Below are 24,752 nucleotides of genomic sequence, written 5' to 3'. Positions count from 1 at the left end.
GACAAACCTCTCTGTTTTTCTTCCCTCTGTCTGTCTTGTTGGGTTCCTTCTCTCACCGCTTGTTTGCTGTGTGTCATCGTTATGAAAACTGTGCAATAATACTTTATGATTTTAGCGAGCTAGTTAGCCTCATGGGATTTAGCCATGATTACACATTAAAGTTTCAAACCACCCAAAGGTAAGATACCATCGAGCTCTATCAGAAGGACAGAGCAATACCTTATTTTATCCATAAAAACTCATGACTACAGCTCCCAGGTGTGAATGTGAAGGAGGGCGTTGCCGAAAAAACAGCAAGCGTGCTCAGCAGAACCCTCCCTGGATAAATAAAGGTTTTGGAAACTGATGCCAGCTCAAATTAGAATGAGAGCGCAGGAGAAAGTACAAGTTGTGCTGCTGCAGAGGGAGATGCAGCCATCAGGTTTTTATTTATGTTCTGTTTTCTTTTTTTTCCCAGTGATTCAAGTGCAGCAGGAAATATGAAAACCAACCAGAAAGGATGGCCACTAGTGGGAATTTTATCAAACAGCCCAATATCACAAATCACAATTAAACTCAAGGGGCTTTATAATCTGTACAGCTAACAGCACCCTGGATTCAGATTAACGACTCTTGTTTTCCTGCTGGAGTTTGTACGCTTAAAGGTCATCCTCCAATCGTACACATTGCAGTGTGTTGACAGGTCTGAGGGAGAACTGATTCATATTTGAAAAGAAAGGTAGTATAAAGCCTTTTGTGGCTCCAGAGAAAGCTGCATGTAATCTGATAAATTGCATCCAGTGATGTTACTCCAGTGGCTACAATGCATTGTGGGTAGTGTGGGCACCAGGTTCGGATCCATCATTGCTCTCCTTTAACACTGGTAGACTCATTATGGACCTGTTAACACATGAATGTGTGAATTACCCTTTAAGAGGAGACGCTGCATTGATATACATTTTAACTGATAGCTATCACCACAAAACTTCCCAAGTTGATTACTAATATTAAAACATTTGCTTTTTGCATTACAAGTTTTCTGACATGATATGTACCTATGCAAATGAGGCATTGTGTGGTTTAAAATGCACCAATTTGCTTACATTTTCAGAAATACAGAAATCTGATGTTTTCAAGAAGAAAATGTTCTACGAATCACGCTCGATGATTTATGAACAAATCCCTCCGTAAATACCTTCAGAACACAGATTTGAATAAAATGTGAGGTTTGGCGTATGTAAGTGCTACTGAAGTGGATATTTTCTTGCATTTTCTGGCAAAAAAATGGAAAAAGGATCACAGTTATGATAGATATCACCATCGAACCTCCCCAGTTGTTAACTTGCATTAGGATGATTGTTTTTTGCAAGTTTTCTAATTTGTACAAATGCCCAGGACAAAACTTCACTCTCACTCAAAGTGTGAAAAACAGCTTTCGTAAGAGTCAGCTGATCAGTCAAAAAACAAGAGGCCGTAGGTTTATTTGGTCAGAGTTCACCGGTTTTCTGTATGCATTACATCCCACTCTGCTTCCAGCGAATCAGCTGACACCTAGGAGAGGAATGGAAATCTCCAGACTCAAACAATCCTTCAGATACTTGTCACCAGACGAACTTTATCATCACATCTGTGTTTCCTTTGTTTTGCGGATGTTACTTAGTTGTGACGGGAGAAAAGCAAGTAGAAAAAAATATGAAAATATAAGTAGTTGCTGGGACATGTTAACTAAGTGTACACTACAACCCTTAATGACGCCAGGAATTATCTTTTTGGATGTTAGCTCCCACGCCATTCTTGGTATTGGTTTCCATTGTTGTCTAGGTGAATCGTGGCCACATAGACACCAGACAGTCGTAAACATTTGTTATCACCTCATCCACCCTATCATACAAATGCTTATCACACAGGTCATAACAAAAACGTCTCATCTACAAGCACAGTAAACACATCATTCAGGTTCCTTGCCCGTAAATGAGCCGCCAGTACCATGAGCGTCACAGGAAATAGGCCTCGCCTTGCCAACCTCTTCTCTTGAACAGCAAATGACTCCATTTCATTGATCTATTAGCATAATGTCCACCTCTTGTTCATCTTGCCTAGCGCAGACCTTTATGACAGATACCAGGGTAAACACCTTGTACCTGGCTGTTGGAGCCTCCAAATTGTTGCTCAAAGCAAGTTGATGATTTGGTTCGAAACAGTTGTCTGCAACTGCAGCCACCCCAACATCCCTGTGCTTTCTCTAAACACAGCGTGTATGTTTAGTCAGTTTTCAGGGAGTCTCGCCTGGTTGGGATCCTGTCAGTAGCAGGCAGTTCTCCAGGTGACGCCTCCTCAGCCCCCATTTCCTCTGCTCCCTGGAGCTTTCATCTCTGTCTCAGCTGCCTTGAAGACGTGACTTGGCCCATTCTCGAAAAATTCCTCCCTTTACTGTTTTCAAAACCGTGCATTGTGTTTTACTACAGGTGCTTAAAGTTTTTTTTTCTCCTCTGTTGTCAAGGCTCTGTTTTCTTTATTTTCTCACCCCTGTCTGTCTCTCTTGCTCTGCCAGACAGCCCTGTCCTTATCCAATAAAATGTCACCACACAAGATGAACAAGAGCAAGTGGCTCAGGGTATATCAGACTTCCTATCAAGCACTCTGTTTGGAACAGGGGCACCTAAAAAAAACTATTCATCACACAAGCTGTGCTGGGCTCCGTGTCACGCTCCGTCTGCTCCCATCAGTTGTTTCCATCCCTGAGAAATGCAGCAACGGTTGAAGTTTTCAGGCAGCAGTTGTAGTTTTAGTGATCCAGCGACGTGTTGTCCTAAAGAGAGGCTGACAGACATCCAGCAGATGTCATATTTTATGATCACTTTGCAGCATTACACAGTTTATTTTGTTGTTATTTATTAGTAATCTTTTTATTTATTTATTTATTTATTTATTTATTTATTTATTTATTTATTTATTTATTTATTTATTTATGTATTTATTAATTAATTAATTAATTAAATGGATGGATAGATCGTTTTATTAATTCCCAAAGGGAAACTAGGTTAGCAGCAGGTACATTCAAGTACAATCCAAAGACAAGGGCAAATATAGGTACAAGAAATTACTATTTACAATATTTAAATAAAATAAATAAATAATAAAAAAAAAATCATACAATAAAATGCTTGAGTAGCTACAAAAATAAAATGAAATAAAATACTGAGAAGAGATAAGGTACGTGGTACATATGGTGCCCACTACATAATCTCAAAACACAAACCACAATTTTCTTATGTTCTGGTCCTGCTTCTTAAATATGCCAGAAGTCAAGACAGAAGATTATATTTCATGGTCGTTGTAGTAAGTGTTAGTTAAGGGGTAGTAAGTCCCTCCTAAGATGCTTATCAAAATCAATAAGCCTATATTCGTTAATGATAGCCTCATGAACATGTTTATTGTTAGATTATAAAACATTTAAAAGCACGTAGAAGAAACTAATTGAAGAGACATGCATCAAGGGCTCAGTGGAATTGAGCTGCTGCTTCAGTGAGGACTTGGATCCCGGGCTTGTCAACAATGTACTGATGTGATTAAAAATGTTTTACATAACATTTCCAGGATATCTTTGACCATGTACAACTTACTTCAACTTACCTCAGTAATTGTAGGCCTATAGTAAAACTTGTTTTGAAGACGTTTAACATTCAGCTATGCTTTTCCTGGCAGCCCGTCTGAAATAAGCAATCTGTGTGGTCAAGGCTCACATGAAATAACATAACAATATTTTAGCATTGGGTGATTTTCATCAATTCCATGTGAATGGCACCCACATGTGGCTGCAAAGAGAACAATGTATATGCGGCTTTTGAAAAATGTTTATAAAATTATTATCACGATTATTGAGGTGTGTTTTGAGAACTGAGGTCAATGTATATTGTAAAATATATTCTGATAACATTCTGCAAATATAAAACCTAAGAAGTCTGACGTCATAGCTTCTAAGTTTTCTATAATCCAATAATAAATATGTTTATTATGTTATCGTTACCTCTTATATATTCCTATTAATATTAATAAGCATATCATAAGGACTCAAGGGGCCTTATAGCCCATTAACTGATGCTTATTACAAGAACATTAACAAAAAGCATTACAACTTTCAGCACCATAACCTCATCCAGTGTCTTCAGTGTTCACCGGATCAGTTTTAGTGACACATTCTTAATATATTACAGGAAGACAAAGATGAATTCAGGCTTTCGTGAGAGTCAGGTTTACTTAGTGGGATTATCTGCAGCACACAGGCCACATGGGTACAACACAAACACATGGCTTATCATATTTCTCTTTGTTTGTTTGTTTGTTTGTTTGACTTGACTTCATGCCAGATGTAATAATTTCAGTCCACAGTCCTAACAGCCATTTTCAGGTCATGACAGCTGCTGTAGCCACAAGATTTCTGAGGAAAGCAACAGCCACCACAAACTGCCAAATGCTATTAAATTGCTGCTAATGTGTTGACATGTGAGGCTTTGTTGACAAAGGCTTTTATGGTTCATGACTTTAAAATACTGCCACGTCCCGTTAGTTTGAGTCTCTTGGAAAATAACAATTCTTTTGAAGTATTGTGTTGTTAGTTCTAATCAATAGTTTGGCAATAATAAGGCTGCATTACGATGTGCAATGATCTGTGCAGTTAGCAGGTTATTGTTCGTGCAACCACAGTTGGAAAAAGATCTTAAAGTGAAAATCACACAATAGTGTGGCTCCACCAGAGGGTGAAAATTAATAGCATTTGATGTCTGAATAGTTTCAACTCTCATGGAAAGTTTGAACCAGACATACATCAGCTTTCTTCAATCGGCTAAATGAAAACATTTTACATCATGGGTATTCAAGTGATTTTCCCACAGCCATTTTTTTTTGTCCTCTCCAATGAATCACTCAGAACTGCAATGCTCTGGTGATAGCTGTAATATCCCCCTATTATTCAATTTAATTTTCTTGTCTTGAAATGTATTCTTGCTCAGGAAACAAATATAGTACTCATGTCCTGTGATTTCTTTTAATTCAACTGAGGTTAACGGCCTCAACACAGCCTTTTTGTCTTTTAATGAGGGCGGCACGTTTGGACAAATCTGCGTGACTGGAGGACTGAAACTGCCTACAAACACATCTGGGTTTGATGAAACATCTCCAAGGGATATATTTAAGACTTGTCTTAAGCAAACATCAACAATTATGTATATACACACACACAAAACAATTTTATGGAAGCATATTGCTGCCATGCCAGAAAAAGAGATAATGATCAATACTGATATTATTTCATAACGTAAAAAGTTAAGAAAAAAAAAAGTTTTCAGTTAAAGAAAGACGTTTTTACATTATTATCAGAATACAAACATGACGTTATAACAATACACTATCTTATTATGTTAAAAGGTAAAGATGGCACAACGGAACCAATCCAATCCAGTGGCTGGAGGTCTGAAACTGTAACAAATAAATACAGCTTGTCGACAGGAATACACTTTCGAGCCAAACTTCAACATGGAATTTCATGAAAGCATTTTGTGATAACAAGGTGTTTTGACATTAGAACAATAAGTTTCTTATCATAGCAATTAAGTATTTATTCTGTTATAACTAAATGTTTCATATTATGTTAACTTATTGTTATAGCAATAAACGTTTTGTGTTAAATTGTGATAATGTAATATCAAAATATCTTGTTACAACATGAAACATTTTACTTTGATTAAACGTTTCAACACTATTTTCATGTTTCAATATCCTGTTGTAAATGTAAAATGTTTTATGTAGAAGATGAACAGAATATTGTTATAACAAGAAAAGTTTGTGTTTCGTAAATATGTGAAAGTATCTTTTTATAATAAGGAACATCATTTTTTGGCATGGCAGCAGTATGCTTCCCTACACATTCATTAAGGCCACTTAACAAATGTTCATATTTTGGCCAACCTACATTGATTGTGTGTGTATTAGAGAAGTGGATCGGAATGAGGTTGAAAACTCAAAGTCATCAAATTTTGGATTGATGATTATTAGATAACTGTTGGATGCTGTAGCAGGAAAATCCTGCAGCATGGAGTCACTTCCAGCTGAGTCAAGTGAAGAATGAAGAACTCTCTCTGCAGTCTGTGGACGTGACATGCTGTCACTCCCCCCCTCCCCCCACTCTTTTTCACCACACATAAGCACACTCACTCAAATACTGTATGCACGCGTTCATTCGTGTAATTGAACAAACAGGTGAATGCATGCATTTTTGCATTAAAGACTATGTGCAGGCAGAAAACGCAAAAAGTAAGTGAGCACTGTAAGTGGGAAGGCAAACAGGCTCTGTGGTAACAGAAGCTGATGAGTCAATGTAATAAGTAAATACATCTTTTTACACACCTACACCTTCAGGAATCTGTGCAGGCAAAGGAAATGCGTTGAGTGAGTCCATGAGCACGACATATCAGCCATGAGAAAGGATCTGCAGACGTGTCCTGGCGGCCTGTGACACATTAAGGCCTTCAAGCTTTCAGGCATGCATGAAGACAATTCATTCCTTTTGGGAAATACTGGTACTGTGGCTGGATGACTCAACACCTGCTCAGTACAGGCCAGTTACTATCACACTATGAGACACTTATTTAGGTCAGGAAGGCATTTCACAATTAAATCGCAGACATTTGAGGTGCTTCTGCATCCAGAGATGTTTTGTCATTGCAACAGAAATTAATTCAAGTCAAGTATGTCAGTGAGTCAAGTGACTTCTCTCAAAGCTGAACTCGAAGGTCAGAAGCCTGCAGTGGATAAGACTGTCCAACTACTGGCCTATAATCAAACAAGGCAAGGAATTGTGTTGAAATTAGAAAATATGTAGTGAAGGACATAAGAATATAGCGAAGATATTCATTGCTTTAAGAAAAAAAAAAATATATATTATATGGTTGAAATTCAAATCAACAAACCAAAAATCTGTTTATGCAATTAAATATTGTATTTAACTGTTTCACAAAAATAAACAGCGCCATTGATTCCAATAATTTTGTGAGCAGTTTAGCATTTCATTTCTCTTATGTGTAATACATCTTAAAGACTCAAATGGCTCTCCATTTTATTATCAATATTTTTAACAACCGCAGAAGACTCTTCAAAGAAACTGCAACTGCCCCCTGGGCTGGACTTTTAATATCACTGGCCAAAGGCCTCTTTTATTTAGTCCAAACAGCACGTTAAGCGATGGACATGAGGGAGAATATCCCAATCTTAAAATAAAAGCTTTAGTGCTTAGTTGAGGAAGCCACTGTGTATGAGGAGGATACAAATAACTTGACCTTCAAACAAGTGGAAGTTATCCACCTTCTCTTCTGCTATGTTGTCTGTCTTGATGAGCCTTGTGCTATTCCTCCTAACATATTCTTTAAATGTACCTTTGTAGGAGACCTTTAGATTGTTAAAACTGTGTTATCATATATCATTTACTCGTGTATGGATCTATATATGTATGTATCTAATAATCCTCTAATAGTAAGCCTTAGTTGAAATACTTGGGAAATTTGTCAAACCTTTACATTGTGGTTATTAAAGTCTTTTTACATTTTTCATGTGTTTGTTTACATAATGTTATTCACTTACAGGAAGACCTCAATGTTCATCACAACAGCGCCATCTAGTGTTGAGCCAATAGAACTTTCCGTTTCTTTTGTCCCGCCTAATCTGAAATGCTGTTGGCTCGAGCGTATTGCAACGTCCGCACGTTCTGCTGCGCCATTGGCGCGGCGATATGTCCGTCACGCGAGTTTACGGAAGTGTAACCACCCACAGCAAAGATGGAGAACGATACCTCAGATGTGAGCAGACCACAAATGTACTTGTTTGGTGAGCTCGCTTATTCCGACAAAGCCATATATTTTTCTGTCGCACAATCAGTTTGTCGTCATGTTATCATGCACCAATAGCCACTAATCATTTTAAGATGGAGGAAGTTAGCTCAAATAGCTGGCGAACGTGCCTGCCCCGAGTCGCGCCAATTCAGCTCTTTTGTTAGCTAACGTTAGCCGAGCGAGGCATGGAGATATATAGCTGTAGCACAGACTAAACCCCCGCCTCGCAAGCAGCTTCATACGTATGTGTGTGTTTAAGATGAGTTCAGACATGCGGTTTGTTACACCTTGCACGTATCGTTTGCTCTACTAGGTTGTACCCTCAAATCGGACAGACGGGAGTTCAAAGTTGACGTAGACGACGACGATACGGAGCAACAGCTGTCACTCAAAGCAGTAAGGAAGACACTTTCCATTTCCCGTAGAATAAATATTCCACATGAATAATGCTGCTCAAACACGTTCCAAAAGAAAAGATCAGAGGGGTTAATAAAGAGTGAAAGAGATGAAATTGCACGGAGTCATGAGGTCACGATTGGGCCAAACATTTGTGTCGTTAGCCCCGTTTTGTCGGTCGATCTGTTCCCAAACTAGCTGCTGCATGAGAGAAGAACTATCAAAACTGAACCTTAAAGAAGATCATTCAATATCCAGTGTCCCAGTGTATGTAATCCATTCATTATGCGTTCACCCAGTCTAATTGTAATTTCCTAACACAGGTCATGTGTTTATTTCATGTATTACAAACTTCAAAGACAGGCAAACTATGTTTACAAGTTTTGTGGAAGCAGGTAACAAGCTTTAGTTTTCTTTTCCTTCCAAAGTAGAAAAGCCCTTTTTAAAACGGGTAATTGAACAGCTTAACATGTTGGACACATACAGAGCTAATGTTGTTCTGATGTCATGCAATAGTGGTCACACTTATGTTTCTTGTCACTGCTTTCTCTCCATGTATTTATTTACCTTCGTAAACAAAGAATGGTGCTTAATAATGGTATCGGCAGTAAAATGCTTACAGACCAGCCAAACCTACAGTAAAGTAGAAACAAAACACATGTAACTCTAGCGAGGAGGTCCAGTGTCAGCTACTTGGACAATAAACCAATAATCAAATGCCTCTTCAGGGTATAATCAGAGTGAAGGTGCTCCTACAAGCCCCAGTTAAATAAAATGTGAAACTGAAGGTGTATGAGGGCTTCAGGTTTCAAGGGGTTCCAGAACAAACACAGTTTCCTCACTAGAACGACGTGGAGCAGCCAAGAAAACGCAGCAGGGCCTAAACAGAGCAGAGTTTCTGGCTGGCAGTCTCAGGGGCTGAGGTTCTCGGTGAGTCCGGGACAGATTCAGAATGAGGGTGAGGGTCCCCTGGGGGCCATCGCCACACCTCTTTAAGCCTTCACAGAAGGACGTCCTCACACCCTGATTGGCTGAGAGGGGAACGCCCCAAGCTGCTTCCACTCCTCAATCAGGAGTCAGGCTCCCCACCTGCACACAGGTGATCTGAATCACCTGCAATCAGTCCAGAGGGAATTTCAAAATCAGCCCCAAACTAAAAAACATAGCAAGTCTTAAACAATGGGACTGCTACAATGTGAAACAAAGAATGCAAGAAATTATTGAATCCCCACATTATATCTTGATAATACAGTTGTACCTCAACAAGCAATGGTACTTTCTGTAAAAAAAATTACATCCAATACTTACAGTTATTAATTAGTTGATTGTTTTGATACACACATTAATCAGCTAAACTGTAGTATTCAGTCACCAGGTATTTGACAGAAATTTCAACCTGGAGGTAAAACTCCTTCTACAAAATCTTATTAGAACAAACAAGAAGAAACTTAAGGATTGTCAATTGAAACCAGCACTTTTATGATGCTTTGTGATCAAGTCAGACAACAGTAGCCTGATGATTCCTACACATGGAGGTGTTGTATGAAGTCAGCTGTGCTGCTTTTCCAGGTGTGTCTGGGAGCCGAGGCTGAGGATAAGTTCCACATGGTGGAAGTCGAGGGCCTCACTTATGATGGGAAAAAATCCAAAGTTCCACTGGTTGCCCTGAAGCCGTCTGTCCTGCCTTCAGTGAGTGAACACTGGAACTGACAGCTTTTAATTATTTCAGGAGCTACTTAATGCTGTTAACGTAATGAAAAGGGAATGTCTATTAGGCAAAAGGTATTGTTTATAATGTCTAGTTTTGTGATTTCCTTTCATTTTTAAACTAAAATTAGTAAAAGTTAAGTGGCTGTCAGCCTATTTTTATATTTGCTTATTCATATCATGGAGCATACAGAAACCAGTTGTGAAGAATGTAAGAACAAATATGATGTCCTGTAAAAGGATACAAATTATAGATTATTATTGATTTGTTAATTGTATCATTGTAATTGTCATCTTTTTCTTGTCCAGATGAGTTTAGGTGGATTTGAGATCACACCTCCTGTTACCTTCCGTCTCCAGTCCGGCTCTGGACCAGTTCACATCAGCGGGCAGCATTTTGTCAGTGAGTGTTTAGGAAACAGCTGCTAGTGCTTCTATTTGATTTCTTCTCTTTGAATTACAGACATACATTTTTAACATACTAATGTTCAGTTCACCACATCATACTCCAGGTCAATTAAACTTTCACCTTTTTTTAAAGTGAAGTTAATGGAGCCTTAATTTACTGTTTTTTTTTTCATGGTAAAGGACAACTTAATAACAGGAAGAAAATAAATTGAACAGCTCCTCTTTTTACTGTGACTAAAAGCATACAGTAATAATAGCAATAGTGTTGTTTCTAAAATTGCAACAGTGAGTAAGTAAGGAGCAAATTGAAGCAGTTGTTGCTCGATTTGTCCCCTACTGGCTGGTTCAGAGTAGTGAAGGCAGCCAGTGTTGGTATAAAACAGAGCAGAGGATAAAATGGGTTTTCAAAAATTGTAAATCACCTCAACCACAAGAAGCCTGTGGGCATACAGGCATAAATGTCTGGTTAGGCTGATGAGTCGAACAGTATGCAAGTTAGCTATATTGAGAAAAATGTCAAATCAACCAATGCTATGTGCAATTCTACTAACCAGTGTTTGTTTTGAAGGTGTGAAGGATTCAGAGGATGAAGAAGAGGAGAACAACACGTCACCTGTGAAGCGACCTGCAAGCCTGATGTCGGGGAAGAAGCCTGCATTGGTAGCTACCTCAGTGTGTTCCTTGAATTCCCTTAGTTTCAGAAGTGCCTTCAACTCTGAAGGAAATGTATCCTAAAGAAAGCATTTAAACCTTTGATGATTCAGTTAGATTTTCTTTAAAAGACAGTATATTGTTTAATAGTTATCCCACAATAATACCATTCAGGCCGTCATTACAAGTTTGATGATTTGTTTTCCATTTAGAAAAAACTAAAGATGGATTCTGACGATGATGAAGACGACAGCGACGAGGATGATGATGAGTATGTTTCTTTATTTTCAGTTTATCAGTCACTGTACCTGCCTCAAAGAAACAACACATATCTGCCTAGAATTTCAGTCACATGCACAAATAATATAACTATTCATTTTATTCATCCAATTTTTTCCTCTTCCTCCTTTTTGTAGTGATGACGAGGATGACGACAGTGATGATAATGATGTGAAGCCTCAGAAGAACGTCGGAAAAGAGATAAAAAAAGTAAGACTAGTCTGGTCTAAAACTAATCTTACAAACTCAATTGAACCCATGAAAACATTGTGACAGTATAGTGGTAATAGTATAGACAAGGACATGATGCAGCATATTTTTAGGTTCAGCATTACTTTCCAAGGATATCATTATTTGTGTCCACAGATACAAGTAGAAATCAGAGAAGTAAAGTCATGTATCGGAGGTGCAGACATCCCGATTTTGGCGAGGGGGGTCCAACTTGGGTTTGTTGCTGAAGGAAGAGAGTAAAAAAATAAACAGCTTTAGTGAATACAAATACTTGAATTGGAATAATGAGATGGGCAGACACATGAGTTTGCTGCAGAATATACAATGTTTTCCTTTAACTCAGGCATAGCAATATACTTTATATCACCCATTATAAAGAATGAATGATTAGTTTTATTTCGGTTACAATATAAAATACTTAAATTATGTGCAATCAACTGACAAAATATTACCATACATGCTTCCACTAAACATTTTCTCACAACAAAATTTTAAACAAACTCTTTAACCGAAAAAGGAACAGGCTGAAGCCGAGGCTTATTTTTGCCTATCCTGTACAATCCATAAAATAACCCAGAATATCAGTAGTACAAAGAAGAAGAAAAAGAAAAAAGAACATAACAAAAATGTACTCTAAATTCTTCTTCTTAACCATTTCACATTTCAGTCATTGTACGTTGTAATCCATAATTATTTTACCTTTCAATGTTGTTTTGAAACTCAACAGTGATCTACACAATTTCAATTCATCACTAAGTCCATTCCATAATTTAACTCCCAAAAATGAAACGCATCTATATTTAACATTAGTTCTCACTTTACATACTGTATGTCAAAGACACACAACCCTCTTAAATTATATATTTTTTCTCTTAATTAAAAAAAATGTTGAACACAGGTGGGAAGACTTTTATTCTCTGCTCGAAATAGTATTTCTAATGTTTTATGTATACAATGTCTAAGAATTTGAAGATGCCAGACTTTATAAATAATTTATTAGTTGTTTCATGATAGGAAGCTTTATTAATTATTCTGATAACTCTTTTCTGGAGTTTAATTATAGGGTTTATATATGTCCTGGATGTATTTCCCCAAACCTCAACACAATATGACATATATGGCACTATAAGTGAGAAGTTTAATATACGCAAACATTTATTGTTCAACAAATCCCCTACTTTGTAAATAATACCAATAGATTTAGATACTTTCTTTATAATATATTCTATATATGGCTTCCAACTGAATTTATGATCTAAAATTACTCCCAAGAATTTTGTTTCATGTACTCTTTTCAATTTTTACTCCATTTAGGAAAAATTTAATTTCACAATTAGCCCTAACACCACCAAACATCACCAATCATTTAATGATAACTTATTAATGTCAAACCATTCTTTTAACATGATCAACTCTTTTTCTACTGTTGACAACAATTCTTTAATGTCTGGTCCTGAACAAAATAAAGTTGTATCATTCGCAAATGTAATTAATTTCAACCTATTAAATACTGTACAAATATCATTAAAATAAAGTATAAATAACTAAGTTCCCAATACCGAACCCAGTGGTACACCAAAAGTTACTTATCCAAAGTGTGACACAGTATTATTAATTTTTACATACTGAAACCTATTATTTATATAGCTTCTTATCCATTTTAGTGTAACACCTCTTTTTCCATAATGCTCCAATTTCTGCAGTAGTAAGTAATGATTAATTGTATAAAAACGCTTTACGTAATTCAACAAAAACACCTACAGCAGGATTGGTTGCTCTCAAACCCATATTGATGGTCACTCAGTAACTCATATTTCTCCATAAAATTATCCAGTCTGTTTACAAACAGTGTTTTGAGTATTTTTGAAAACTGAGGTAGCAAAGACACGGGTCTGCAATATCTCTGATTTAAAACTTACATGACCCAGTGTGATCACCATCACACATTAAATTGGAATGTATTGTAAAAATACAACAAACCAACATTTAATCATGTTCTGGAATGTTAACTGTGTTTGGTTCATTAGAGCAGATTGATCCATTTCTGTCCGGTAGGCAGAACATGTAACACAAAAATGAAATGTTCCTCAATATAAGAGGATGATTGTTTGCCTTTGATCAATACATGTTTTGAAAGCTTTTTAGATAACACGAGACTGTACTAAGGCTCCATTTATTATTTATTATTGTAATATTTGTAATATGTATTAACATTATTGTTATTATTGTTATTGTTGTTATTGTTGTTATTATTGTATCCTTACTTCTTCATCTGTTTTTTGGGATATGAACACCAGAGAATTTAAAGAGCATTAATTGTATTGGATTGTGGTTAGAGTGAGGCTAGAATGGGATTAGTTTATTGTCAGTCAAGATTCATGTTTGTGTTGAATCTTACCTTCAATATTATTGAGTGAGAGATCTTCCTTTGTTGATTTTTATAACCCCTCTGTTGATTCACTTCTTTCAGTGTTCAAACCCAATTGAATGTCCTTATAGGCCAATGAATTTAAATTTGTACCATAGTTTCCAGTCCCCTGTTGTCCACCAGGTGTCAGGGTAGCCCAGGGCTTGCCCTCAGTTTTTTTGCGTTAAATGAATGTATCTGTGTTGCAGCTGTCTGCCTGCTCCCTTTTCCTTTCTACCACATCATTCAAACCCCCACAGACTGTATCCTATAGTAGCATATCATTCCAGCGGGCCCTTCCCATTCCTGCACTCGCTGACCGTCCACCTTTTTGTATGAGACACAACATGGAACTTTTTCATCCTGTTAGCTCATGTACCCACCTGTTTTCCACAAGTAAAACACAGGGTCTGTGTGGTGTAATGATTGGATTTCTCCTCTGTAATCTGCTTGAATTCTCACTGTCTCACCAACAAGACGGCACTGTGTTATCCTTAACACACAGACATGCATGCACGCACACTCAAAAGTATATACACTTTTTAGACATGTACACTTAAATGTATAGTGCAGTACAGTACAGATGCATACTTGCAAAAATGCATACAGTCTACAAACATTAACAGTACATTTCCACAGTACATATGCAGAGAAGCACGCACGCACACACACACACACACACACACACACACACACACACACACACACACACACACACACACCAGTTATGGGAAACATCTTCCCCCATTTTTCTGTAACTCTGCATATCTTTGTCCCTCTGTCATCCCACTGTTAATATGATTGCTCCTTTTTATCGTCTCTCATGCCATTTCAGCTTCGCACCTGGCCTTTGCCTTTGAACACTTGTTTTGCGTGTTACCACAATCATTTGCAAGTGTGTGGGTGCATGTGTGTATCTACCTCATTTTTACGCCGGTGTCTGTTTGTGATTTCTCCCCCCCCTTTTTTTTAAACACGCTATCCCAGCGCAAACTGTGCCAGCCAAAAGATCAAAGCAGGGCAGATGCGCATACCTGCGACGTGAGCGCCGAGCCTTGCCTCAGGGTCAGATGACAGCTGAGCATTTCTGTCACCTGTTGATTTATTCTGTTGTCTTCCCTTCCAGTTTCTCCAACTCCTGCACCCCACACCCCTCCCCTCAATGACCTTAATTCCTTTCTTCACCATTTATCTCTTCAACTACAAGCCTATCCCGTCTCATTCTTTAACAATGACACCACAAAACTATAGAAAGTAGGGCTGGGAACAGTTTTTTTTTTTTTGTTTAGTAATATGATTTTTTACCTTTTTTTCTGTGCAATCAAACCTAATTTCTGTTGTTGGTACCAACTAAAATCGTGTCCATAGCCTTGGGTGTGAGACGCTGGCATCAAATGCTGATCAGATACAGATTCGTTTACTTAGTATAGTTTACTCATTTTTTGATCAGATATATTTGATTTAAACAGGAAGTCTGGAAACATCACCGGATTTAGGGTTCTGGTATCTCTCCTTGTATTGAACAATATCATTAAGTACTGATTGAGTACATAAGAGGTATTTGTACTGAAACGGATTACGTGCTTGCTCGCAATAGTATCAACAAACTCTAACTTAAGCCCTAATAGAATTATAGAATATAGGTGCAATTGCAGTCAGCTGAAAGTTTGGGGGTTTTTTGTTGCATAATTTTAATGTTTTTCTAAAGAGTGAATGCGTAAGGAATGTAGCTGACACTTGAACTTAAATTTAAATCTTTGAATAGCAATTAAATAGCATTGCCATGACATGTAAATCTGACATAATTATTTGAGACAAATATCATTTAGAATAATTTAGAACCAATGTTAAGAAAAGGACGCAGCTGAGTTTAATTTTATTCAAGACTCCTTTGTTCAGCCAAAAATGTCTAAAAAAGAAGCCAGCGTCAAAAAAAGGAAATGTCTTCAGACAAACACAAGTAAGGGTGTCTTTTGGAGCTCTGGGACCTGACCAATTTTTGGCTGCAGGTCTCCACTCCTACCTCCAAAAATGTTGCTTCTCTGATGATCCAAGAACTCAGAGGTTGCAGCATGGATAACTCCAGCACAAGCCTTGAGACTGTTACACATTGTCTACAGTATGGGTGAAAGATCTGAACATTTTAGAGACTGGGCTTCAAGGTGTCCACCATCTCTTTTTTTAGGCAAATCAAACACATCACAATGAACAGAGCGATGTACACCCCTCAGACATAACATTATGACCACCTGCCTAATATTGTAAAGTTCCCCTGGTGCAGCGACTGACTTGTCAAGACATGGACTTAAGACCTCTGAGGGTGTCCTGTGGTGTCTGGCACCAGGGCGTTTTATAGTGGATCCTCTGGGACCTGTGTGTTGGGGGGTGGGGCCTCCATGGATCAGACCTGCTTAGCACGTCTTACGGATGCTCGATCAGATTGAGATCTGGGGAATTTGGAGGCCCGGTCAACACCTTGGGCTCTTTATTGTGTTCCTCGAGCTGTTCCTGAGCAGTGTTTGCTGTGTGTCAGGGCACATAGTCCTGCTGGGGGGCCACGGGCATCGTGTAGTGTTGTTGAGATGAAGGGGTGTACTTGGTCCACAACAGTGTTTGGATGGGTGGTGCGTCTCAAGTGGCAGTCACATGAATGCCAGCACCCAAGGTTTCCCAGTAGAACATGGCATTGTGATGAAATGACCAATGTTGTTCACGTCACGTGTTGGTGGTTTTAATGTTGTGGCTGATTGGTCAAATCATTTGGTGATTTGATCAATCACCCTCTAAAGATCTTTAGACACTGGGCAGTGGTTCTTATACGAATTTTGTCTGCAGGGGCTACCAGAATTAAAATTAAGTAAAAGTTCCTTGTAGCTGCTTTAACGTTTGATTCCAAACATCAGATGAATAACACGAGAACTGTGTACCAAAAATTGTCAACAAAGTCCTCACTTTCTAGTGAGTTCAGGTGTTGTACTTCACTTTGTGTTAAAAGGAAAGTGATTCAAATCATTTGCGAAAGACAAGACAAGGAGAGGGGCAAGAACTCAGGGAAATTATATCAACTTGTGTAGTTATCCTGAGTTTAAAATGCCAATCACATACACTCAGTTTCATCTATGAAAGGTTTGAAGAAAGCACACATTCTATACTTGAATCTGTTGGTCGTGTATCAGTATCCCTCTGTTTGGAAAAAAAACCCCTTTGCAACCACACTGGAACAGTCTTACAACATTTTGTATTACCAGGCATTGCTCGAGGGAATAACATGTGTAATTGCCTTGTAGCAGTTATGTCAACACAGGCAATTACACTTCTAGCCCATTCCAAAGTGAATACCAGTGATTGCGAAGAAAGGGTTGGTGCTCAGGAAATGCAGGTACTTGCCTCGGCTATTACAAGGTAATTACACAGGTGACTGAGAGCAATGGAAACTTGACGGGAAGGCCTCCAGTGCGGAGAAGAACAATGACAGGTTATTGGGGTACTAAGTATCTGATCAGTGACAAATTACCAAGTATGTCTAGTGCTTCCTCTGTAATTTCATGTAGCGTGGCTGCGTGGAGATAATTTCAGTTTTGGTTGCAGGCCCTTGCAGTTATGTTTTTAGTAGACAGAGAAGCCTTTTTGCTGAGATACATAACCATAATTAATTGATAATATTTTACCATTAGGACTGCCACTACTCCTTTCGCTTTTGAAATTACATAGAGTATTGTCCTTGTTGTTCTGCAGTTTTTGTCTTCATTGGTTAAAATGCTTTTTAAACAGTCTGCGCTTGTAACATTGATATGAACTTACCGGGGGAGAGCAAACAACATGAACACCTCATGACCAAAGACTCTGAAGAAAATTAACCACAATTGCAAGCACTTATACCAATGTGGTTCACATTACGGTTCATGCCAATTATAATTTGTCATCTATTAAAGAGGCATGGCAATAAGCACTTTGATATGGGAGTTTTCAGAACAACACAACACAACTGCTAGAGCCTCAAACGGTGTATGTGTCATGCATTGGTAAAAAGAAACAAATATTAAGAGTTTAGAACTAGCTGACAAAAAAAAGGTTTATTACCACAGTATATACAGAATGTAATGTGATCGTTGGTTTCTTCAGAGTTTTTCATGGAGCCTTGACCAAATGTTTTCCTGTTTGTAGCTTCAGTATGCTGCCCCCTGCTGTCATCATACCTTTGTTTTTTTAAACTGTGATCAAATGTGATTTATGATCAATTCCAATTCATACAGTATATGAGCTTTTAATATAAAGAATAATGGAAATACATGGTGTTCTTGTTCTTATTGTTTTTACTTTAGCACTGAAAACCTATTGTTCAGTAAAGGGATGCCTTATTTACAAATTTTGGTTGGCTTTCTTTCTCAGAGCTTCGAGTTTTCAGGAAAGAAACCTAACAAGATTCCAGTGAAAGAAAACGGCCCTGCAGGAAAACCATCAGGATCAGCTGTCAGACCACAGACGAAGGTAGGAAAGGCTTTATCACCTGCTCAGTTTTATTGTCTTGTGGTTAGTTACTTAAAAAATTAACATAAGGGATGCACCAACTTTATCTTGTTGACTGCTGTCGGCCTGTGTGAAAGAAGATTATATTTAAGGTTGTTTTGTAAATTTCTGTGATCTCATATTTGCCATTTCAAAGGTAGTGTAACAAGGAGAGTGACTTTAAAGCAGTTGAGTTATATTCAAATGATGATTTCCTATTTATCCCTGGTAGAAAAGGGAGAATAAATAACAAATTACAATACAAATAGTTATTTTGAACATAGGTATCGGCTTAGTATTTCACATCAGTGCATCCTTAGTTAACACATTACACTGTACAAAAGGTCTTATGGTCAACTAATGCCAAAGGTCCCTCCTCCATGCAAAATTCCCATCTTACTCGCCATCCAAGGCCCCTTACTTTTGTTTTTCTACATTATTTACAAAGTTGTATGAATAATGAATAATTATAATTTACCTTGATTTGTTTAGACAGCCAGAATATTATCTGTTTGACTAATAAAAATCTGCATATACATCCACAAATCTATTCTTAATGACACCCGTGCAAAAGAATGATGGATAAAGAAAGTAGCCTGATGAGGCCTGCAATCAAAATGCAATACATAATGTAGTGCTTTTTTTCTTTTTCTTTTTTTAAACAAAAGAAACTGGACCAAACAAGTTGATCTTTTTGTGTTCAATTATTTATGTAAGGCTGCACAGTTAATCCCCAAATGTTGTCAAAATTGATAAAGGTGAAGCGATGACAAAATGGCATTCAAATGAATTTTCAACAAATGTCACATCAACAAGAGCTTACGTTTAAGTGAAAATGAAATCAGGATGCAAAAATGATTGTTACCATTAATTTTGAATCATATTGCAATCATATTTGTAAAAATAATCACTATTATTATTATTCTTTTATTTTTTTTTTCCCATCCTGCACAACCCTAATTTCTGCTGAAACCTGAGAAGACACAAGGTGTGTTGAATAGTGGTAATTATGGCACAATTAAAACAAAGACCTTCCTATTCCACCTCCATGGAATGTGATAAAAGCACATTGCAATTAGCTCAACCTGATAGTTGATTTCTTGGATGGAATGTGTTGGACGGCCGCCTCTCAAACCCAAAGCTTGAACTCTGCCTCTCTTTAAGCAAACACACCTGACCTCTAAACTGGTTTCCTGGGGCAAGGTTTAAACCCGCGACCCCTTGGCCTGACCCCACCATCTTGTGTTGCAGCCACCTTTGATGCCCCCCCAGCCCCTTGTAACACACATACACATGAGGGAATACAAATCCGCAAGCAGCTGTCTTTACAAATTGTTACAGTGTTAAAACTGACTGTTGACTGGATTTGATAAGACATGACTTATGTTTAAGGCAGACTATGTCACTTGCACATAAGAACATTGTCACCTCACGTCTGTCGTCTTGAAAGAAAGCTGTGTAATTCTCATCATGTTAAACGGAGCCGCAGGATTGCTAAATTCCTAAGGCGAGAAAGCGATTCCCCTCAGGGCCAGCGTTCTCGTGTGTGGGAGAGTGCAGCTAATTCTGTAGTGGCCGTTGTCCAGACATAACACAGTGGCTCTTGAAATGCTCTGGGGGATTAGCTGACGGGCAGCTGAAGTGCTGAAACCATCCCGCCAGTTTAACTTTCTGGCCCATGGAGCTTGAACTGCCCCCATCCCCTCTCCACTTATGCACAACAACTGTTCGCTCGCTACAACCTCTTCACACCCCTCACTTCCTGGACACACCTTTTCCCAATTGCTCTCATTACCAGCGTTTGATGTCTGGTGCAGCTTGCGCTTCCAGATGCCCCTGAGGAGCAAGGAAGCGGGCGTGGATGTCTGTTTTTTCTTTACTAAATGCAGGTGACTGGTCATTAGATTGGCTTGTCAGATCTGTTGCCAGTGCCGCAGTTCTCGCCTCTCTCAGCCCAGCATGTAGCTGCACCTTCTTGCATAAGAGGCTCGACATGAGAACCAGCTAACTCGAGTTGTGCTGATCTGAAGTAACTTTATCTTGCAGCTGGTGTCTTTTGATTGATGGGTTTGGAGAAGAAGTTGATGCCTTCGAGCACACGTCAGAGTCGTAAAGTTGTTAACCACTCCGCTCAGGCTAATCTCAAAAGGGTATGAGTCATTGTTTTAGCGACTGATTGACATGTGTTAGAGCAGGTGCATGTCTTGTTAGCGCTTATTTACTTTTCCCGTGAGTGCAAGGATGTTTGCTTATAACTATGATTCTATGGATTGGACTTGTTTTGCTTGAAAAATGTCCAGAAGACCAGCCCCTTTACTTGCATATACAAGTTGTTTCACAGTTCCCAGTGGCCTGAAATTTTCCCCAGACATTCCGACAAATGACAATTACCATCCCCGGACAGACCTGATGAGAAAAGGTGTCACAACCATGTGTTTGCACTGGATTGAAGACAAGAGGTTGCATCAAATGATAGCGTGCTTGTGATTAAGTTCCATGTCTCATGGCATCTGTAATCAGACTCTGGCCCAGATGAAAAAGCTTGCTGGCTTTGTGTGTTTATCAGCTGTTTCAGGTCCACAGCTGTCCTTTGGAAGTACAGAGCTGCCCATAAAGAATAAATACGTAGTGCATTTGTCTGGCTGTGGGCCAGCAGCATATGTGCTCTTTTTTTCTGAAGTGAGGTATGTGTGTGTCAAGGTTTTCTTCATTTTATACCTTTTGATCTGCGCCATAAAATGCTGATCTCTTGGGGACAGGGACATATAATTGCATTTTTCAAACCTGAGAGGGAATTTATTTTGTCAAGATCATTCCACCTGTTTTTAACCATTTCAAGTCTTGCACTTGTTTTCAAAGCCTGGAGGTCCTAAAGGTGTTTGAAGTATCAAGTAGTAACACATGGTGACTGTTGAATGCTTTTATCCAAAAAAAAATGTACCATCAGGTATGGAAGTTGGCTTTAAAACCGAATCCCCTCCAGTTGTACAAGAACTGGGGAAATTAAGAAACCTGCTTTTTGATTCCACTAATCTGTTCCTAAATGCAGAATGGTGACCTGCACTTTCGCCTACATCTTGATTACCCAAAGTCAAGACCATGTACAGTGGTTTGAGCCATAATGTACATGTCTATGATGTGGCGTACTAAAGCTACTAATTACAAGGGTGCTAAAACTGCACATTCAACGCAATGTTGGGCTGACAAGTAAATAATGATGACAAGTTTCAGGAAAGTATGACAGCCTATGTTGTCGTCGTCCCAAGTCATAGCTTTGAATATTCTTGGGTAATCCTTGTTGAAAATTGTTACTCAGGACAGACCATCAAGTAGAAAACCTGACCAAACCTGTTTACAACCAGATAGAAATTCAATTACACGACAGCTATCCGTCTGCTCATGAGGGTTGGTTTATCTCTGATTCAAAGGGTAAAGAGCTGCTTTTTTCATGGCTTCCTCTTCTTTTAAATGCGTCTCTAGCTATCAATGAAACCCTGCAATTTCACTGGATTCCACACTGACTTTGCATGTAGGGACAAGCTCTGTGGCTTGTGCAACATGCAGTCACAGCATATGGTTGTTGTTGTGTCACATTCATACACTAATTTAGGACCTCTGGGGCCTCAGCTGCCCTGGTCTGGACACACCGGTGAGTCTACTGGTTCCGTGCTCGTGCTGCTCTCATCTTCACAAACACAGAGGACTCACTGTGTGCTGGAAAAGCATCAAGGTTGTTTGTGACTGTATTGTTTTAGTCTCCACTATCCATAGATGTCATCTTCAATTGTTGAAGTCATTAATTGAATTTGCCAGAATAACTTTTATTGAGAAATAAGAACATTGGTTGCACTTTCACGTTTTTTTAGTCATTTGGGATTTACCATCAAGGAAAAAATACAATTGACAATCTCTATTACTCATTGACGAGTCGGGGCTTGCCCTCTCTTGCTTGCAAACAATTAAAGCATAATTTGTACCTGATGTATTTGTAAAACATAAAAAAGATGGTGTAATTAGGCTAGAATTTGTTGTCCTTTCTATTGCTTTCATCTTCTTCCAGCTGGTTGCACATGCCAAGCCTGTAAACACAGACCCAGACAAAATGGGTCACGATATGGCTGCAGCCCAGACTGGCTGTAGCTGTTGGTCAGTAAAGGACAACGAGTTAGAATTGACAATTTTTGTGTGAAGTTCAAATCAGAAAAATAAAACATGAAAGCAAAAAAGCAGAAAAAGAAATATTTCAGCCTAATATTAAGTTATCTTTTTTATCTGCAACATTGTATATCTCTCTGTATTTGACATATCAATCAGTCAGTGCGTTTACATGCACAGTTTAGTCAGATTACAGCCATAGTTCGACTCTGCTACTCAACCAGACAACTGCAATTGTCCGAGTATACGTGCCGGTGAGAAAATCTGATTATTGGCCGGAGCATGTCATACCCCGTACAATAGGTGGCGCTGTACCCATTTCAACTAGTGGTAACAGAGACACCTCCGGCTGACCTCTTTGCGTCACCAGCTGCCTCGACATTCCAGAAAGATGGCAGACGAAGAGCGAAAAATCTTGCGCCTGCGCAGAACGCAAAATCCGATTCAATCTGATGGAACGTATACATGCAGGAGTAATGCGACTATCAATGAATAATCCGGGTGTTTTAATTCGACTATGAGAAATCCGATCCGGTCCGATTTTAGTCAGACTAAGGTGTATACATGCATCTTAAAGATCCCATCACAGTCGGACTGACACAGTAATTCGGTTTTCTTGAGTGTCATGTAAACGCACTGAGTATTTCTTATCTAAGTGAAATGATCTTTTTTAAGACACCTGGCCCAGGAAAAGACAAACCACAGGCCGGACCGTCTAAATCTCCCTCTCTGAATGAGATTAAGAGCAAGTTGTCAACGGCGGCCAAGGAGGTATGGCTGTCATCCTCTTTTTGCAAATTACCTCTCTTAATTGAATGTCTGACACACAGTTAAGCTGATGATTTAATGGCCTTTTTCATCAGGGAAGACCTCTACCGAAGACAGAGCAGAAGTTCGAGAATTTCGTGAAGAGTTCTTTTAAAATCTCAGACAAAAAAGTAAGTAATCATGAGTCATTTGATATATTTTGTGTATATGATTGTGAGTCTTTTTGTATTTGATTTGATTTCTTTTTACATTTTCAATGCTTACATCTCATGTACAACTTATATCAATTTCTGGCTTCTTTGCTCTTGCAGTCTATGCATTTTGTCTCTCAAACATAGCCATATGGAGTTGTTTGTTTTTCTAGAAATGTTCCAGTTGTCGGGTGTTTGGAGTCGCTGTAAGAGCTTTTTGCCATGATAGATACCCAGGAATGCATTATTGTTCCTCACGCTGTCTTCATACCTCACACTGTCCATTATGCCTGAAACGACTCTCCAGCACAGTGTGTTCTCTTTGAATTATATTCAGCTGGTGTCAGCGGGCTCTTTCGATATGGAATGGGAGTATACCTGCCACAGCAAACTCTTTCTCAGTGATTTACTGGATTGTGTGTCTTTTGTAGCCCTAATGAAGGGACTGTTGGTATGTGGATGGTACCAGTCTCTTTCACATTCAAGGCCTTTGACCAACTCAAAAACAAGGGGGGTTTGTAAATGCAGGACTTAAATCTTTTCTAATGCTGCTTGTCATTTCAGAAGAAAAACAACAGCTCCTGAACATTATTTTGCTGAGCATGAATTAATCACCCAGAAGGGTTAGGGTTAAGAAGCCTTTAGATTAACACCACAGATAAATTACCTCAGGCACTGTGTCTGAAAGGAAGCTGTATTTGTAAGGTATCATGGCATCTGTAAGATGGGGATCCCTTGAAAAGGGCTATTTGAACATTCATTTGTGATTGCATTATAGTGATAAAATGCTAACTGTACAGCTTTGAGAGCAGGTGAAAGCTCTTTAGAGCGACACCAGGGCCGGTTGGACAGGGAAAGGAGTGCGGGGGGAGTTGGGTCGGGGAGAGCTTGTTGATCCCAGTGTGTAGAAACATCTGTGGAAGTGCTTTGGTTTCATCAGCCAAGGCTGAGATCTGTCAGACCTGGAGCACCTAGTCATATACTCTGGTATGTACTGTTGCCCCCACCCAACCCCTCGTCGTTCCCCAACAGCCCCATCTAAACTCAGTGTTCCCGCAGGCAAGACGCACAAAAGCATGTTAGAGTAATAGTGAGTCATGTGTGTAACGCTGTATAGCACTTCATTTGGATGATTTATCATTTATTTCTTCTCTTCTGTTGTTACCCCTCTCTCCCCTCTCTGCACCTTCCTCA

At 38.8% G+C, this 24,752-nt stretch overlaps 1 protein-coding gene across 3 annotated transcripts in view; it reads left to right on the top strand.

Moving 5' to 3' along the window:
- Positions 1–7,734: 7,734 nt before the first annotated feature.
- LOC115568807 (fibroblast growth factor 18-like) overlaps positions 7,735–24,752 on the top strand; it is a 56,412-nt gene continuing 39,394 nt past the window's right edge. Inside the window, exons 1-8 of one of the 3 annotated variants that reach the window (XM_030396409.1) lie at positions 7,735–7,826; positions 8,173–8,255; positions 9,825–9,944; positions 10,272–10,365; positions 10,939–11,030; positions 11,234–11,292; positions 11,438–11,510; positions 18,328–18,426. In XM_030396409.1, the coding sequence (XP_030252269.1) occupies positions 7,760–7,826; positions 8,173–8,255; positions 9,825–9,944; positions 10,272–10,365; positions 10,939–11,030; positions 11,234–11,292; positions 11,438–11,510; positions 18,328–18,426 (687 nt within the window). In that variant the 5' untranslated portion in view covers positions 7,735–7,759. Of the gene's footprint in view, positions 7,855–8,172; positions 8,256–9,824; positions 9,945–10,271; positions 10,366–10,938; positions 11,031–11,233; positions 11,293–11,437; positions 11,511–18,327; positions 18,427–24,752 lie in introns of all 3 variants that reach the window. The other 2 variants (XM_030396410.1, XM_030396411.1) reach the window with 2 other exon arrangements.

This window comes from Sparus aurata, chromosome 18 (genome assembly GCF_900880675.1).
Source record: "Sparus aurata chromosome 18, fSpaAur1.1, whole genome shotgun sequence".
Taxonomy (NCBI): Eukaryota; Metazoa; Chordata; class Actinopteri; order Spariformes; family Sparidae; genus Sparus; species Sparus aurata.
Note: the sequence above shows the minus strand (reverse complement) of the source record. Positions and strands in the feature narration are given on the sequence as shown.